Consider the following 19,938-nt stretch of genomic DNA (forward strand, 5'->3'; position numbering starts at 1 on the left):
TGTTGGACCTGAGGGATGGAGAGGAGGATAGTACAGTTGGATTTGGGGCAGGCTTTGCTATTACAGCTCAATTGGAAGCTTGCTATTACTTTTCCAGCTTTTGTTTTTTGCTTGAAACTGCTAAACAGATCTCAGACTGGAAGATACAGAACTGACATCTGAAGTGATAGAAGCATATTGGCTGACACAGTAAAGTCATATTACAGGATTTTACACAAATATGATTTGGCATATGATTTTCTGTTCCCAGTTCTCAATTTTTTCATCAGTTAATCAGAATCATCCTGAATTGGTTCAAGTGACATTGTGTAGCAGTTATATTTTAAAAGAACAGCTTTAACAGAGTAATTTTGTCTCTCTGGTTTGTAATAGGGAGAATGGCATCTTTGTCAATGTCACTCCAGGATGCTGCACTAGGTAAAGCTGTTTTACTGAGTGTGAAAGGTGAAGCAATAATAAATAGACACATAAACAAATATTACATGACAATCCAAGTATTAAAGTAGAGGTGAGCTGATTTGCATAAGGAACTGTGAGATACATTGCATCTATATTCGAATATTTTTCCTGTAATAATGATCCCTTCAGCCAGTGGCATTGACTTTTAGATGGGAAGCACCTGATGGACCTAACATGTAACTCATTTACTCAGGTTTGACAGGACTGTCCACAAGTGGACACTAGTAGTACTCTAATAGCTTTCGGTACTTTGCATCAATTACACTGTGTGTCCTTGTTCTATTTACTAAATTAAAACCAAGCTATCTGAAAAGCAGACAATGACATGCTATTTTTGTCTTTTGTCTACGACTGTGTGTCTTAGTTACCATGTGGGTCTTCTGCTCCCGACACTCTTGTGAAACAGTCATGCTCAGATGGCAAATTACAGAGAACCATTTTTTTAGAATATGTTTAATATTTTTACCTATTAGGCCGTATATGATCCTACACTGCAGTCTCTGCTGTAGATGTGCCTAAAGTCTTGTCAGCTCTTTAAAATTGTGGTATATCTTTTACTTGAAACTACACTCTACACTTGCTGCAAACTTACTAATACAGTGCAGCATCAGCTGATCAGAGAGCAGGGCTGCATTGCCAGACTCTCAGGGGAGCTAGAGAATGCACTTCAGGGAGGACGAAGCATTATGAAGTGCTAGGGTGTTATAACCAGGTGTCACCTCTCCGCCACGCACTCCACTCCAGTGTTTCCTCTGCCCTTCTCGCTTGCGCCACACAAGGGCAAAGCCTAAAGCATTGTAAACATTGTCTGGCTAATCAAATGTAGGCACTGCCATGCTGTTAAGCAATCATCTTTTTGGCCGCATGTGAAAGATGGAGTCTGTGGCTTCCAGATGGTGTGTGTGTGTGTGTGTGTGTGTGTGTGTGTGTGTGTGTTTGCGTGTGTGGACAGGGACACAGGATGAGGTTATAGTGGCACCACAAATGGGCCGGTCCCGTCCTGCCAAGATCAAGATCCGCTCCCTTGGGAAAGAGACGGGATGCGCAGCACGAGCTTGGAGCTGACATTGGAAAATACTACGCAAATGACTGTCCTCCAGAATTTCAGTACGAACTGTCAGAATTATTGCATCGTGCTTTCAGTCAGTGTTTAATCAAAAGGGAGTTGTTGCAATGGGACACGTTCCAGAAAGCTCTTGGATGCAAATTTTTGCCTGGACAAAGTCACCAAAGCATTCCTATGATTATAGAATGCAGATAATAACATATGTTCCTGATAATGAATATCCCTGCACTCTTGTTAAGTGCCAAGATGGAGATTGTTGATGGCAGTGGTACAGGAGCAGACGGCAGGAGGGGGAGAGAGAGCCAGATAGAGAGGGAAATGGAGGGGGGGGGGTGAGGAAGCAGGAGAGTGACAGGAATACAGAGAGCACAGGAGCGAATAAGGCCATCAACAGGGCAATTCAATTAGTCAGTCTTTATAGGAGGGAGGAAGGGAATGAAGCAGGGAGGAGAGGTGGTGGAGGGAGGCAGAGAGAGAGGGACGAAGAGAGCATAAGTGATTAATCACACAGAACCCTGCTCAGCACAGGGGCCCGCAAAAAGTTTAATGCTTGACAAAGTCTGAGGATTATAGATGAACACAGAACGACAGTTAGTCAGTGCATTAGTATTAGGATTTCTAGGTGTGGTCATGTATGGTATGAATTAAATATGTAAGTTCTTTCTAAAGTCACAGCAATCACTTTACCAATCAAGAGCAAACCAAACTAAATGTCCTCAGACAGGCTGATCTTCCAAGCATATGCAGTTGATTACAGGTGACTTGTATAAGACATTTCTTCAGTTTTATGTGTTTAGTTATTTTACCTTCATCTCCCAGTATTGTTCAAGTGAAGACCAAATGTTTAAATTAGGGCTGTCAAACGCTTCAAAACTTTAATCACGATTAATCGCATTTAAAAAAAAAGATCTCTAAAATTTTCTCTAAATTTTTTTAGTGAAATGTTACAATTAAAATTGTATTTTAATTAAATAAATTAAAATAGTAAATTCTATGCTAAATATTCTTAAATTACACTGCTGAGACAAGAAACAACTGTAAGGGAGTTTTATTCACTCTCATACCATGTAGGTCTCATCACTGCTATCACATTCCTTGCACTAAACATCTGTTTAGGCTCACTTTACTTTCTATGCTCCACTGCTTCACCACATCCATAAAATGTTCTGCACAGGTCGCAGCACGATGCCTCTCCTCTGTTTTCATGACCGTTAAACCTTGTGAAAGAAGTCACCACTGTTCATCTTTATTATGACCTGTAACTCAGAGAAAGCTACCTAGTGATGTCCAATAATCACCCGGAAGAGCAATAGTGGCTAAGCTAATTTTGCCCTCTCCGTTTCATATAGCTTGTGTAGATAATAGTTGACCCATGTGGTATTTCAGGCTGGATGTACTCGGGTGATAGCTAAAGTCAGCCTGACAATAACTGCTGCCTTTGTTTTTGTCCAGTGAGCCATCGGGCAAACTTTTGAAATGAAACAAACCTTTCTCCATCACTCACTTACTCCTCTACTCTTAATAAAAGATGCCGTGCACGGTCAAGTCTCAACATGAAATACGGATATATATATATATATATATATATATATATATATATAATAACTTGTGCTAACGGCACTATTTTTTTATCTAATATTATATATTTTTATCGCATTGGCGGCCCTAGTTTCAATATATTAAAAAAAGACAAAAGTTTTAATGGGGTGTCCTAACTTTTTCACATGACTGTAAAAATCCTACAATCAAGACTCTTAACTGTCTACAGAAAGCAATTACTAGCTGTGATACCAAAGTGGGTGTTACTAAATACTGACCTCGTTAGGTGCCCAAACTTTTGCTTAAACTTCTTCGTTTTGTTCAGATAAAACAATATTCTTGCTTAAAATAACAATGTGTAATTTTTAACTTTATTCTTTTTGTAATTCAGGTCATAGAAATAACAACATTTTGATCAGGGTACCGTAACATCTGCATGCCACTGTATAATATTTATATGGTTGTTTTTCTGTTACTTTAAAGGTTAGATTTTACATGCACAAGTTGGCACCTGCTGACGATGAGAGTGAGCAAAAATCTGTACTGTGCTTCATGTCTGCTCACTGTATACACACCGATACAAGTGAACATACACATCAAGTTGTTCAAATATTTCGATATTTGTTCAGATATTTATCTCTTTCTCTCTCTGTCTCTCCCAGGTCCAACTGGCTGAAGCCATGTTGTGGGCGGAGGGCAGCACTGTGGCAGGTGTGTTTGTTGAGTGCAGGGTTTAACTGTTTCCTGGTGGCCTGTGTGATCCTGGTGGTGGTCTTGCTGAGCCTGGAGCTGCTTATCGACACCAAGCTGCTGCAATGTAAGTACCTGATCAGCTGAGGCTACCTCGGCATATACTGTAGTAACTGTGGTTTAACGTCTGTAAACTTAGCTCCCAGGAGTTTACTCCCACCAAGACATTTTGTCTGGTAAACCTGTTCTATCAAAACACTTGTTAGTTTATCTCCTGTGAAAGAAAAGCTAATAAATAGTTTTGCAATAATCAGCAATATTCTTCACTTTTGTCTTTTCTGCCTGAATTACAGTTCCTTAGGTACATAGCATAGGTAAAAAGTATCGCTTGGCTGCCCCAGGACTTTTAGAAGAGACTCTAGATTAAACTTTCCTAATGAAGTTGACTGAAACCACAAATCCCGTCTCTTCTATAAATGTCCTATCCTGCGTCACCGACGGGTCGGGCTCAGCTCTTGCTGCTGTTCCCTTTCGAAAACACAGCGGAGGCTTTCGCCTATGTGGCATTCTCCCTCGTGGCACGAGAAGCCAAGCTAATCTACATGATCTGACACTAGATAGATGCTCTCCTTCATAATAAGTGGGGCAGTCACCAGCCTGTAGCCGAGAGCACAGCACAAGGGCTACGAGAGAGATGACAGCGGCCATAAGTCAGCCTCTATCTCTGCGTCCTGTCTGGCCTTTTAGAAGTCCTGATAGACAGAGGGAGAAAGAGGGAGGCGGGAGAGGAAGACAAATGTGAAGCCAGAGATTAGCAGAAGAGTAGATGGAGGGACGGCAACGCGGCCGTCTGGATTAATGGATGGAGGGAGATGAATGGACTGATGGACAGATCAGTGAATGAGACAAACAAAGACAGATGGGCTAGGAGGTGGTGCATGAAGGGAAGGGGGGATGGCAGGGTGACAGCTGAATGCAGCACAGTGATTATCCATAATTGGGCTGATAAATAGACAGGCAGGCAGAGGTAAACTGCTGCGAGAGCAAATGTGGCTGGCCCTGTGGGAGTGGACGGGTGGATCTGAATAACATAAATACCTGACATGCTTTCAGTTTAGATGGCTGCCGTAATGGGAAATAGAGCTTTTCATGTCTTCTGAATGTTGCACGAAGCTACGTGTGGGAAATTTGTGTCTACCGTACAAGTGATACTTTAAGGTCCTCAATGGGGAAATGGCCTTAATATGTACGTAGACATGCTGAAATACTTGTGAGGGCATGAATTAGTGATAATTACAAGGCGGTTTTATTGGCAGCCTTTGTATTCTGATTGTGAAACTACCTCTGTAACAGGATCCAAATGATAATGTAGTTACAGGATAATGGTGCCTGTGTGCTATATATATATATATATATATATATATATATATATATATATATATATATATATGTCAGATAGGAGGTATGTAAGAACACAGAAGAACAGAAAAAAAAGTTGAACTAGTGCTCAGAAGTACACTACATGATATTTTGTGTACTTACTGTATTTTGCATTTTATGACATTGGTACCTTAATAATTTGGTGTGGAGTTTGTTTTGATTGAAGAATATCCTAATAGCATCTGAAACAAATGAGGTCCTTAAACTGGTGCCTCCTCTAGAACAATTACTAGGTGTAGTACAGACCTGGACAATATTATTAATGATTGTATCCCCCTTAATATAATTCTGTTCCCTTTGAGAAAGTTGAGAAAGTGAATCAATGACAAGCTAGAGAGAACTAATATAATTTTAAACAGATGAGAATATTAAATAAGAAATGTTACTGTTGAACAGTGGATTATAGTAGCAAGGCATTAATACAGTGATTATCTAATTTTTAACAAGAACATATTGTGATAATTACTTTTAGATATTGATATAGTTAAATATTTAGATATAAACTATATATTATCAACCTTTTTTGGTCTATTTGCTTTTGAGTAGCCTCTGTATGTATGTGATCACCCTGTGTTGTATTGTATTAAAGCATTTATAACTTTATGGTTGTTGTTTATATATAACAGGCCACTATGGTTTTCTGCAGAAAGAGCGTCACATCCTTCCATCTGTTTTATCTCCTCAGTTACCAATGCGATCCAGTTTGCTGGCATCATCCACTGGATCAGCCTGGTCATTCTCTCAGTTTTCTTCACTGAGGTGTGTTTTAAAATAACTGCAGGAACAGCTGAAAACTAGAGAGAAGGGGTCTTTAGAGCTCTGAGTCAGCATCTCCTACTCGTAGCATATCCTGTTGTTGTGGAGTTTATGAATTTATATCACATGTCACTGATGATTCATGAGCTGCGCTTTGCAAAGGGGTGAAAGAAAAGTAGATTTAATATTGGAATTAAGTTTTGCTGAAGTGTTCAGATTCTAAGGATTCATAGATGCTTACAAGTGGTGAAGGTATAAATACTGTTGCTGCTACACCAGATCCTTTCCATTTTGAATTATGGAGTGTCTTCTTTGTTCCAGAAACTTATTATGTGTAGCTAGGCTGCATGGCCTGGGCTAGAAGACGCTCATCTGTCTGTCTCCTTATGCTTTCCCCTTTGTCCATTATACACGCACTGAGCACTTTATTAGGAACAATAAACTAATAATAGGTAGGGCCTCCCTTTGCTTTCAAAACAACCTCAGTGCTTTGAAGCATGGATTCCACAAGGATTCTGGTCCATGTTAGCATGATCATCTGTTCTACCACATCCCAAAAGTGTTCAATTGGATTCGGACCCGGTGACTGGATAAGCCACTGAAGAGCACTGAACTCATTGTCATGTTCGTGAAAGCAGTTTGAGATGACCTTTGCTTTGTAATGTGGTGTATTATTATCTTAGCCAAAGAGTGCCAGGATAAAATTTCCCACACTATTACACCACCTTCACCAGCCTGGACAGTTGATAGGTAAGTTGAGTTTGATGGATTCATGCTGTTGGCAACAAGTTCTTCATCAGGGTCAGGGTCAAGTCAGTTTTGGTGAGCCCGTGCCCACTGCAGCCTCAGCTTTCTGTTCTTGGCTGACAGAAGTGGAACCCAACCTCCATTCACCTCAAGGTTTGGCCTGTTCTGCACTCTGAGATGCTTTTCTGCTCACCAAAATTGTACAGTGTGGTTTGTTGATCTTTGTCATCAAAAAAGCATTTTTCTCTGCAGGCCTGCTGCTCACAGGTTGTTTTTGTCTCTTTGGACCATTTTGAATAAATTCTAGAGAGTGTTGTGCTGAAAATCCCAGAAGATCAGCAGTTCTAGAAATACTCTAAAGAATGAGTATAAGGAAGGTAGAAGTGAACATTACCTAAAGCTGCTGGTCCATATCTACATAATTGTATGCACTGCACCACTGCCACACAAATGACAGATTAGATAATTGCATGAATGTGTAGGTGTATAGATCTTCCTAATAAAGTGCTCAGTAAGTACTATAAATACAGACTTTCTACTAGGGTCAACAGCCTAGATGCTTGGTAACAGAGATATGGACGTACTGACCTGCCAAAAATGTTGATCTTTGTTTTTTTGCAGTTAATTGTTTTCCCTGCTTTGTGACTTTATGCACATCTTCTTCTTCTTCTTCTTCTTCTTCTTCTTCTTCTTTCTCTCTTACTTTCTTTCTCTCACTCTCAGACTGTCTTCAGGATTGTGGTGCTGGGGATATGGGATTACATAGAGAACAAAGTTGAGGTAAGCTCCCCTGGGCCCCATTAGGACGAGTGGGAGGAAAAGACAGAGAGAGAGAGAGTAAAAGAGACTGAGAGAGGCTGTAAAAGAGTGAGGAAGAAACAAAGGGAGACATAGTAAAAAGAAGTGAAAGAGTGAAATGGTGAAAGAGAGGGAGAGTGAGAGCAAAATGGGAAGAGCGAGAGAAAAAGAGAGAGGTAACAAGGGATGAGTCTATCTCTGTGCTGCAGTGTCATGGTCTCAATGTCACAGCCATAGTGGAGTAGCAGAGGCCTGCTATTGTGCTCACGCTGTTTGCGTGTGTGCCCCCCCCCTTTATGCCTGATTCTGTTTGAGTGTGTTGAGAAACGTTTTGGACATATAGTATATATAGTATTCACAGAACATATACTGTGAATACTATATAGCCACCTCTCTTTCTTTCACTTCTCTGCTTGTATCTTCCTTGTTCTAAGCTACAGTAATCGTTATATTATTTTTTTAAATTTGTGACCTGCTTTTCTTTTCTCTGTTATTTATTTTTTGTTTGTTTGTTTCTTGCATTTAATCGATTATCTGCCTAGAACTCTGCCTGTCTCATTGCTGCAAGCGTGGAACAAATTCTACATGATAAAATAAAATAACTGGACCATGTATTGTACTAGAAAGGACTAGAAATGGACTAGAAATGGACTAGAAATGTGTCTTTGTGTGTTGAATGTAGGTCTTTGATGGTGCTGTGATTGTGCTCTCTCTGGCCCCGATGGTTGCCTCCACCGTTGCTAATGGGCCTAGCAGCCCCTGGGACGCCATCAGCCTCATCATCACCCTCCGTATCTGGAGGGTCAAGAGAATCATTGATGGTAAACCATACCACTGCTTTTTTTCTTGACTTGTTCTTCCTTGATGTGTATTTTACATGGACTCGAAAGAAATGAAAAGATAAAGGATTTGTATCCAGTTGAAATTATGTGATCCATGAAACAGCATAAAAAACAAGGCTAAACAACATTTATAAGGACACTACACGGACAAAAGTATCAGGACACCTGCTTATTCATTGTTTCTTCTGAAATCTGCTTTTGTAGCTGTCTTCTGTCCGAGGAAGGCCTTCTACTAGATTCTGGATTTTTGCTATCAGGATTTGATTGCAAAAGAACAAAAGTGTTAGTGAGAACAGGATGCTTAATGATCACCACCCTATTTCATCCTCAACTCCCCAACTTAACCCCCACTCCAAAAAAAAACAGCTTTATGCCCCCCTAGCCCACGTCTAGAATTACAAAAATATGCTCATGTTTATCTGCTCCAGAGTCCTATACAAGTTGTGTATCTGTGTCAGCAGGTTCAACTTAAGTAGCAGAATGCATTCATTAGAAGGGGTGTCCACAAACATTTGGACATATGGTGTAACTGTATCTAGGGCTGCAACAGATATAAGAGATATTTGTGCATTTTAATCATTAAAATATATACAACATGGTAAAATAATTGATAACACCACTGAAATAATTGATATTTTTACTAATTTCATGAAACCAGTCTTCTTTACTCCTTTTATTGTCTTTCTGACGACCTAGGTGCCAGCAGAAGCAGCAAAGAGAGAGAACAATAAAATCTGCCAGCATATCTAACTAAACTTGTATGTTCTAACACATACTTACAGCAATTACGTATTTAATTATCTTTCTTATTCTATTATCTGATTAAGCTTTAAATAGTAGGTATTGTTTTTGTTGACTCATCTAAATTGTTTAATGATTAGTGTCTTTCTGTTTTTTATTCATTATTTAGCAACTTTGCTATTGTTGTCTTTTTGTTTTATTGTCCAGTATTGACCAGGGAACAAGCCTTTTGCAGATTTCTTATCTTACTCCCTAAAGGCTCATTACATTTTTGTAAAATTGCTTTGTGATGATACCTGCTGTAAGAGGTGCTTTTAATTCAGTCAATTTTCCAACTAGTTTCAGGTGAGGTTATTGGTCTTACCCTTAGAGCTGTTCTTATCCTTATCCTTTAAGCATGTTTCCTAACATGAGATACAATCCCAATTTGAATAAAAAGAAATTCTTTAGCTTCCATAAATAGGTGAGGAGGGCTGAGCAAGTTGTGACAATTAGTCATTATATCACTATTTACTCTTTAATCGATAGATACTTCTAACCCGACTCAGCCAGCTTGTGTTCAATTAAATCTGTCCTGTATGCTGAGGAGAGCAGACTGTCTATAATGCTTAAGCAGAGCTCCAATTAATGCCGACATATACATGGTCGATGGCCCCAGCAGGTCACCCTCATTCACACTCAGCTTAAACTGTCTCTCAGTCTCACAGGAAGTCTGAGAATGACAGCAGACAAGCAATTACACTCCTCTTTTAAAAGCTCAGCAAATACTCTGCTAAAGCTCCATCCTTTATTGTTGAGTAGCTCTGAACTTGCAAAGATGGCATTCTTAGGCTGTTGTGAAATACAGTCACGTATCGCTTTTAAGGAACTTTATTTCCGTGTGCAAGGAATCCTGCCAAATCACTCAACACAGACCACAGTGACATCTCAGTGTCTTAATTGCATCACGCCTCAGAGACTTTCCACAGACCTTCAACTGGCTGAATTTACATTCTTCCTGTGCTCTAAATAGTACTGGTGTAATGTGTGCAGTATGTTGATTGTATGTTAGGCTTAAGTCTGCATTCTGTATAGTTAGAGGTTTAAGTCTGCATTCTGTATAGTTAGAGGTTTAAGTCTGCATTCTGTGTGGTTAGAGATTTAAGTCTGAATTCTGTGTGGTTAGAGGTTTGAGTCTGCATTCTGTATAGTTAGAGTTTTAAGTCTGAGTTCTATGTGGTTGGAGGTTTAAGTCTGAGTTCTATGTGGTTGGAGGTTTAAGTCTGAATTCTGTGTGGTTGGAGGTTTAAGTCTGAGTTCTGTGGTTGGAGGTTTAAGTCTGAATTCTGTGTGGTTGGAGGTTTAAGTCTGAGTTCTGTGGTTGGAAGTTTAAGTCTGAATTCTGTGGTTGGAGGTTTAAGTCTGAGTTCTGTGTGGTTAGAGGTTTAAGTCTGGATTCTGTGGTTGGAGGTTTAAGTCTGAATTCTGTGTGGTTGGAGGTTTAAGTCTGAAATCTATGTGGTTGGAGATGTGTCTTCTTTAGTGTTACGCCATCCTGTGGTTGTCCCTTGTATGGCTAGGTCACAACCTTTTAACTGCAGATGCTGTAAGGTTAATGAGGAACAGGTGTATAGTTAAAAATACAGCAGCACAGAGTTGGTTCAGCTGTTAGGGAGTGACATAAATGAGATGTTACTCTCTTAAAAGCTTTGTAAGAGGCCATATCTGTCCACAGAAATCTGGATCACTGCCAGATGACCACTGGCTTTAAGTAGAATATTCTATTAAAGCTTGACATTGTTTAAGACATACTGTGACAGAAAGTACAAGACTTAGAGCAACTGTTCATGTTACTTTTTTTGAGGAACAGAATTGAACCAGCTATTAGTTTGAAGTGTTTTGACATTTGAAGTATTTTATACTTTTTAAAAATGGCTGTTTTAGGCTTTCTATTAATTAATTTATCTCAAAATGAGAACATTGAAAACTAGTCTCGGTCAAATGAGCCGTTTACAAACTTAGCATCTCACACACTTATGGTGTGAACCCAGTATTGATGAATTATTCAGAAACAGGTGGCTTTTTTACTGCACAGACAAATTTGATCTTTCTGAAACAATTCACAACTTGCCTTCGGTTTAGCCCCCCGCCACGCCACGAAATCCCCACAACATCCACCACAAAATTCATCTGTGCAGATGTCAGCCCTTTTTACCGTTTGCCTGTTTTTTTCCTTGATACTTTCCTGCTGCATGTTACTCCATACAGCAGAACATGCTTTGTACCAATCAAATCTTATTAAGGTTACCTGTAGGCTGTCACGATAATTATGTTATCAATATATATACATAATCTCAGTATGTATGTATACCACATTACCGACATTTATACAGATACTTTTGCTCAACAGTGTAAGTGTAAATGTGAAAGCACAAAATGGTGCATGCTCACAGATAGAACACACCAAGCTTTATGGCCACAGTGAAGCTGCTATTAAAAAAAACTCACCCTGAAATTATTCTTAATTAAAGTTTCATTGCTCTTTAAAAGGATGTAATTGCAGCATTATATCCGTGGCATTAAATGGTCTTAAACTCACAATACTTATTTTACCCATTACTGCAATTATTTCTGAGACAATTTATCATCCATACAACTACAGTTATACTTGACAGGCCTACTGATTTGACTCATCCTCTGTCATGTCACTTGATTTTTACGATCTCCTCCCTAGTCATTATAATCTCCACATGTGTATTGGTAGTTGTCACTGTGTTTTTTTGTCAGGGAGACATTCTATTTCTAACAGTCTCCTTCTGGAGACTGAGAACTGAGGGACATTGCTATTGAACAGTCCTCTACTTTGGGTTTAAGTTATCTCGATAACTGAGAAATATCCCACTAGCCCATCACCCGTTATTCACTGTATTGGAGGTGCCATTCTTTGCTTCATTCACCATTGGTCAATGAAGCAAAGGATACAGCTTCAAACCACTGTACTGCTGTTGACCAGCTACTATCAACAATTCTCAACTTGGTAGTGACAGTGTTGCTGTACACGTGTCAAAATGACTGTTAGGACACCCCTGAAAAGCCCTAGCATGACAAAATGATACAGATTTGGATGATGATAGTTATCAGTGGTCTGTGCTAAGCTGGTAGAGTCTCATTAGAAGACCAGCAGGAAGGAGCCTAATATGAGCCCTAATAGAAACTTTCAGTCTATGAAGCAGAATGCTGACAGTGTGTGTGCATGGCCACAGCTACAGTCTCATTGTGTTGCCTTCTGCCTGCTGGGTGTAAATTACTCCTCAGTGAATAAAAAGAGTAGTGTGGAATGGAGAAGCTCTCATTTATATTGCAGGTAGGAGTAGGACTGCTTCAGATTGGGCTTGCTTCTAGTTCTTTGTAAAATGAGAGCAGCTGCAGACCCTGTGACTGATCTGCTATCAGCGCTGCAGAGGGAAATGAAAATGAATCAATAAATTAGGATTTTGTAATGTTAGAATAAATTACATTCATTTAATATAATAACTAAATAATATTATAAATAATAAGATATTATTAAATAAAATATGTGCTAATGTTTGGACTAAATAAAATTCTGGATTTATGTGAAATGTCCTAAAAGAGCTTTGCATGTTGTTTTATTGTCCATATTCCACTACTGTGTAAACACATCCCTCAGTAACATTTATCTATTCAGTGTTTTTTTAAGTAATTTTGACTTTTGTACTGAATAATTTAATCACATTAACTCTGTGAAATTTCACATTTTTGATGAATCAGTTCTTACGAGTCATTTAAGCTGAGTCATTGTGAAGTTGTGAAGAAGAAATGCACATCCCTAACGCTTCATCTTAAATACGCAAATAACAAATCCCTTTCTCTTCTCTCTTATCTGTGTGTGCCTAAAGCATATGTGCTGCAGGTGAAAGTGGAGATGGAGCTGGAGCTGCAGCAGTACGAGAAGGCTAAAGCTGTGCGGGAGGAGCAGCTAGAGAGACTCACCCAAATCTGCCAAGAGCAGGCGGTGAATAGCATCTAATACTCATCCATCCTCTCTCTCCTCTCTTGCTATACCAGTACTGCTCACTTTCACTAAGGCTGGATTCACAAATAAATGTCCTAAGGAAAAATTATGAAGAATCTTAAATTAAACACCAAGGAATTTTATAAAAATGTTCTGAAATGCAGTTCTCTGGTAAACTTAAGAAGTTCTCAAATATTCAATACTTACTTATGAGAATATTTAAATAACACAAAACATCATATGTGGCCGTTGGTACATCACATTTACACATTTACAGCTTATCATAAATGATGTGCGACACATTTTTAAAATTTGAATTAACGTTTTTTGTTATTTAGTTAAAATTATGTTAAGTGGAACAGGAACAGAATCTAATTAAAGCATTCAAAAATTGTACTAAACTAGAACTAGAAATGACAGTGGAGAAGACAGCCAACAAACTGAAAAAAATCCTTCTTGGAAAATATGACGTCAGTAAGCCATTGTTTTTCTTTTACTTTTCTTTACTTCTCTACTTTTGATCTTCTTAAATTATACATTAATTCTAGTAATTCAACTGTTTAAACTGAATTATAGAGACTTGTCTTTTGAACTGAAGACTAATGGCCGCCGTATCGTTTATTAAAAACATTTAAAAATTGTTTTTTGAATTTTTGAATAAGATTAAAAAAAAAAAACTTTTAAAATATGACAACAATAAAGGATTTATCTGAACTTTTTCTTAAGTATAATATTAAGAATAAAAAGCTCATCTAAGAAGAATTTCTTTCTTAAGATACTTTTAAGAATCTGTCCCCTGGTATTTTCTATCCTTGCTCTTGCCCTGGAGTCAAATTGTCAGGCAATCATTAAGTCATTCATGATCTTACTAAGGTGTAGAATACTGCTCTAGAAATGAATAACACAAAACACACACAAATGTGCAGTGTGTTGGGCCACAAGACTGGGACTGAGAACAGCTGCTCTACATACTAGTAAATAGCAAATGCAGCTGTCCACCAGCAGAGGGCAGCAGCAGCGCATAAAATCCCAACACACAATACTGCTGAGTAAGTGGGACTACATTTATTTGTTTATTTATTTTCTGTTAGTTTAATAATTTGATGATTTTGATGATCTTTTTTGTTTAAAAATCCCACATTTTAAAAAGTCTTTATTTAATATATATAAAAAAAAAATATATATATATATATATATATATATATGTCAGCACTTTTCTGTGAAACATTTCCTTCTTTCCATGATCTCTCTTTTGGATTTGTTAGAATTGTGTTTCTAAATGCGGATCAGATGTGGGATTCGACTTCTGTTTGACTTAAAAATCTGCCAATCTGACTATGACACATGACTGGTGTGTTTTGTGCTGAGCTTTCCAGTCAGATAAGAGCCAAAGTCCCATCCATTCCAGCAAGTCCTATCGCAGCAATCAATAGTGTAAGAGCCAGTGCCTGTACATCATGGGAATGTTCTGTTTTTCTCCCGGAGAAAAAGATGGATTAGATAATGAGAGTAATGTCCAAACACAGAGTCTGCAGGGAACTGACTTGAGATCTGTCAATATGAGCATGCAAGTCTGGAATAAATGCAGTTAGAGGATTGATTAGGTCCAGTGAGTGGTGTTTGATAGGCCAAATGAATGTAAAAGCTCGCCTTAGCTGATCTCACACTCATTTGGGACAGCATAATAAAACACTGACAACAGACACGAGACTGCTAGGAGTTCAAGGGCAATACATTCATGAGTCTTAAATCTCTCTCTCTCTCTCTCGCTCTCTCTCTGTTAGTTTGAGATCAGGCAGTTGCGGGCTCATCTAGCCCAGCAGGATTTGGACCTGGCTGCAGAACGTGAGGCTGCTATGCAGATCCACCATGTTTGGGGCAAGCAGAGCAGTACCTTTCAGGAGGTGGACGGCCTGGGGCCTGCAGGATCCGACACCGAGGCCAGAGTCAATAACAGGGAGCCAGGAGCTCCAACAGGTACAAAACTGCTCAAAAACATGTATATTACTATATATATTACTTCTTATATTGATCAGATTTTTTTATTCAGTAACATTTTTGTTGGTTTGTAAAGCAGCAGTTTTAGCAAGAAAGTATTGATAAATATGTATTATTAGAAATGATATAGTATAAAGTATAATAAGCTACAGTATTTATAGTCATTATTGTAAAAGTATCCACCTCAGGAGACAGGTATTCTATACTTTTGGTTGTAGTTTGACTGATTACAAAAACCAAAAAATGGACAAAGTCTGTCTTTAACTCAGAAAAAAAAAATTATATTTATTTCCATACAGTATTTATTAATCTGTCTCTGTGTTGCACGGCAAGCATTGAGCTAACTCACACTATCACTTCCATATGGACGGCTGTAGCAGATACTGTAGCGCAGGTCTAACAGTATGTCGTCCGACCGGCGGTGTGTTCTGCTCTGTGTTCATTATGTCAGGTCACATTGGGATCGGTACAGCATGCTACAGCTGACATGCTTACACACGCAGCGCTCTGTGCATTGGGCCATGTTTCTTCTAAAAGAGTACTCAGCTATGGCACAAACATCTGTTCCTTTCACCTGAAAAAAACCACAACGGGCTCCCAGCAAGCCACACTCGGGCCCCCGGAGGATTGTGGGAGCAGGAGCCCGCCTGTGGCTTTTTCTCTTCAGAACAGCGCCTGGACAAAAAGGGCTGTCAAAGCAGGGCCTGACCTCAGGGGAGCGCTCAGAGAAAAAGAGAAAGAACGAGACTAGCCTGAGGGTGTGGATTTTAGTGGCCATCTCTTATTCACGCCATGGTGAGAGTGAGAGGAAGCTTTTCGAAAGAGGGTGATGTGCTTTTCGGGATTGACTAGATTGTGGATATTTATTTCCATGCCTCATGTCTACGACCAGTTTAAATCACCGACTTGGATGTCCCCTTTGCTTCTACCAACCAAATTCCTTAAATTCTCAAAGCAGATAGGAAAAGTAAATAAAGAAGGCGATAACGTGATCAGGTTTTGACGGCACATAAAATTCAGAGCCCGAAGAACAGCGAAAGCTGTCAGGCTCAGAGGTCATAGCTCTGAGCACACAGCACAACACTACAGGGCCATTAAATCACCTAGCACTGCTTCACTGCCTTCTCTCCCTCTCTCCCTCTCTATATCTCTCTCACACTCCCTCACTCCCTCCTCTCTCTCTCTCTCTGTCTCTGGACTGGAGAGTAGAATAAAAGCAGACAGCTTTTAGCCAGTGTGTGCTCCTCATTCTCCTCATGTGTTATTCATCCCACAGTGATTGTCTTGCTGGTGTTTTAGGCTGCTGCGGCTTTCCTCCAGGGCCACTGTCGTATGAATTTTTTAAACAGTAAAAAATGAATGAAATAAAGGCCCTGCGAGTTGGGGTCGTGTCTCCAGGGATGAAGGAATGGCACTTAGACAGCAGCAAGCCTTCTCGCTCTGCCAAGTGGATCATAAGCCCTTTCACCCAGCCAATGACTGCAGCCCAGGCCCAAATCTTACCAAGCCAACACACACAGTCCATTAGAGACGAGTGTGTCTTTCATTGGCTGCCCGCAAAGCAGTGCTAGTGTAAGTCTTCATCATTAAACCACTTACAGCTTGCCTGGCCCACAAATAAGGAAAATACCACGGTACAAGAAAGCGTCCCAAAGTGAACCGGATAGTGGTGTGCTCTGAATCCTGTTTATCGTGTCATGAATGAATTCTGTGGCTTTCGTTTCAGAGAACATTGTTCAAGACGACATGAACAATTACATCAGCCAGTATTACAGTGAGCCAAGTAGTGGTAAGAGACACTTTTGAGCACGCAATTGTGGTTACGTGATGTTTCATCATTGCATGTATTTTACACTCCAGCAGTGGTCACCAGCCCAAATGCTTCCTTCTGCAGAGTTTAGTTCCAACCCACATCTAGTAAGCTGCCCATCTTTTTCTTATCTAACTGAAATTGTTACACCTGCTCCAGGTAATCAAGGACTTTTAAAGGCCATAACTATATGGACAAAGTATCGGGACACCTACTCAATTATTGCTTTTGCAAAATCAAGGGAATTAAAAAGAGTTGTTCCTGCTTTTGTTGGAGTGACTGTCTCTATTGTCCAGGGAAGGCTTTCTACTAGCGTTTGAGCTCGTAGGATTGCTGTGAGGATTTAAATGCACTCAGTGACGAGAGCCTTGGTGAGGTCAGGATGTTGGATGATCACCACCCAAACGTATTAAGTGAAGGGGGGGGTGCTTTATACCTCTCTAACTGTGCCAATAGGTTCATCTGCTCCAGAGTGTCAAATTCTTTTGGCAGTACTTCTCTATAGAAACTAAAGTTGTGTGTGTGTGTGTGTGTGTGTGTGTGTGTGTGTGTGTGTATATGCAATGGGTACAACTTAACGTTGTGTGTGTGGGGGGGGCATGGGTCCACAGACATTTGGATGACACAGACAGTGATCTCCTAACCTGGAGAATTCTAATTAGTTCCCACCCTAATCCAACACACCTCAACCTGTCGATTTCAGGGACATTGCTGTTTAGGGCCAGTTATGCTGGAACTACACTCTCCAGAGGTGTAGACTTCCAGGATAGGAGTTGACCTAGACATTATGGTGCCTGAAGGACAGTTAGTATCTGTTGTAAATTTCTGAGTTTTGAACAGCCGACATGGTCATAAAGACAAATGGTAGATCACAGACATGACATACTTCTGTGATATTTATTTCCGTGCCTCATGTCTACAACCAGTTCTACAAACCAATTCCCTTAAATTATTACAGCAGACAGGAAAACAAATAAAGGAGGTGGAAACATGATTAGGTGACGGTAAATAATAATCAGAGCCAGATGAGCAATGAAAGCTGTCAGGTCAAAGCTCAGAGCACACATCAAGATACTACAGAGCCAACCAGTAGACGGTATAGTGCTTGAAGAGAAAGACTGGTGACCACTGAAAGTGATGAATGAATGATGCATGAAAAACGTAACTATTTAAAAGTGAACATGCCCAAATAGCAATAATGGTTTTCATCCTTGCTGTAGATATTGGAGTTCCAGACCCAGGTGCACGCATCATAACCACCGCAGCCATAGACGTGCACCTGCCCACTAACCCCAGCCAGCTGCCCCCGTCCCTTGTTAGTGCAGACGGGCCAGGCAGCCGCCTGGAGCGCACAGGTAGCTGTGTTAGCGAAGCCTCGGCCACCACAGTGTCTCGCTCCAGCTGCAGCTTCACGGCCCGCCAGCACAGCGTCAGCAGCCAAACACTGGGCTCCAGCAGCGACTGCAGCTCCACGGTGCGAGAGGCCTCCACGTCCGACTACAGCGGCCGTCGCTGCTGCCCGCCGCCATACTGCAGCCCTCTGGCCTTAGGCACACAAGACCCCAGTGCCGTGGTCAAGGAGCTGCTCTCGTCACTGTCAGAGGACTCCTGTCTGGCCCAGAAGGGCCGTGTGAACCCAGTTAACCTAAAGCTGCCCAGCCCAGCTGGCTCAGTCAAGGCCAGCCCAGAGCTGGAGCACAGGGTGAACATTTACAATAAGAGAAACCAGGAGAGTCTGGGCGTGTTCCAGACCAGACCGTTGATTCACTTGCAGGGGACGGAGCCCTCGCTGGACGAGAAGTACAGACTGATGGAGCCTGCAGATGCTCCTCTGAATCGTGTGCCGGACACGTAGGACAAGAAAGCTCAGTAAAGTGGCCACCAGCACCAGCTGAAGCAGCCTCCATCTTTCTCTCTTGCTGTCCAATTCTCTTTCTAGGTCTCCTTCTCAGCCAGCACTATTGACTCTGACCCTCCCAGGCTTTATGCGCTCGCAGAGTGGCTAACTGAGTGACACACCAAGGACTTTGCTCTCAGTTACCTTCTCAAGAGGGCTTTCCCCACTTAGGGCAAGGAGTTCTTGGCACACACCCCCTTTCTTTCCTCTTTCTCTCCCACTCAAGCAAAAGCACTTGAACTCTGTGAGTGTCACTCCTGCCAAAATTGCACAACCTTCCAGAGCCCAGGGAGAGGCACTTCGGGAGCCATCACTGGAACATTTATCAGGAATTTCCTACTTCAATGTCTGTCCGTGTTGGGTGACCGTTAAGAAACCAGCAGTGGGACACAAACAAACGCACTCAAGCTATCAGGCAGCAGCGTAGTGTTGGAGAAAGAGAGGCTGGGAAGACTTGGGATTCTCCATGCGTTCTTATTTCAGGTTTTGGGTGGGGCGACCAGTTTTTATTTGTTTCGTTTGTATGAATAATAACACAATGTACAGTCCTACTGATCCGACTGCTGCAGGGTTACATTTGATCTGTGTTCAAATGTGTCAAGCTGTGTTACTCAGCCAAATTTCTTACCTTTGCCTTTCTTACTGATGCTAACGTTTGTATTCAATTCTTCTACGACAGAAAAAAAAACAACAAAAAAAAAACAATGCTAAACTCAAGTATTTTTAAAACCTGCTGGTAATTTCATGGATGAGAAAATCAGGAATATAGTATTAGAGTGTTTTTATGAGAAATGATGAGAGAAATATGGTCATAACCCCTAACCTTAACCCCATCCTTACAGCATGAGCCTTTAAAAGATCTCTGCTTTTTGATCAAGGCTAACTAATCCTGTGTTAAGGCATTTTAGAAATGGATAACGAGAGAAACTGTCAAGCAAATAAAAGTTGGTAAAATGATGGTGGTGTTTCTCTGATTTTTTTAGGCTGACATGGGGGTGTTTTGTTATACATTTACATGCAACACATACATGTTTATAATAACTGTTGAAATCATCAAAATAGTAGATTTTCCAAATCCCAGTTGCACTGAAGTTCTGTTGAATGTCCAAATAAAAACATGCTAAAAAAACAAAACAAAAAAAA

At 40.4% G+C, this 19,938-nt stretch overlaps 1 protein-coding gene across 1 annotated transcript in view; it reads left to right on the forward strand.

The window, feature by feature from the left end:
• The window catches only part of tmem266 (transmembrane protein 266), a 56,389-nt gene extending 36,637 nt beyond the window's left edge, over positions 1-19,752 (forward strand). The window contains exons 5-12 of the mRNA XM_072670958.1: positions 3,727-3,881; positions 5,880-5,953; positions 7,421-7,477; positions 8,178-8,316; positions 12,975-13,090; positions 14,875-15,067; positions 16,815-16,877; positions 18,119-19,752. Of these exons, the coding sequence (XP_072527059.1) occupies positions 3,727-3,881; positions 5,880-5,953; positions 7,421-7,477; positions 8,178-8,316; positions 12,975-13,090; positions 14,875-15,067; positions 16,815-16,877; positions 18,119-18,753 (1,432 nt within the window). The 3' untranslated portion in view covers positions 18,754-19,752. The remainder of the gene's footprint in view (positions 1-3,726; positions 3,882-5,879; positions 5,954-7,420; positions 7,478-8,177; positions 8,317-12,974; positions 13,091-14,874; positions 15,068-16,814; positions 16,878-18,118) is intronic.
• Positions 19,753-19,938: the final 186 nt, after the last annotated feature.

Source organism: Salminus brasiliensis, chromosome 2 (genome assembly GCF_030463535.1).
Source record: "Salminus brasiliensis chromosome 2, fSalBra1.hap2, whole genome shotgun sequence".
NCBI classification, from domain to species: domain Eukaryota; kingdom Metazoa; phylum Chordata; class Actinopteri; order Characiformes; family Bryconidae; genus Salminus; species Salminus brasiliensis.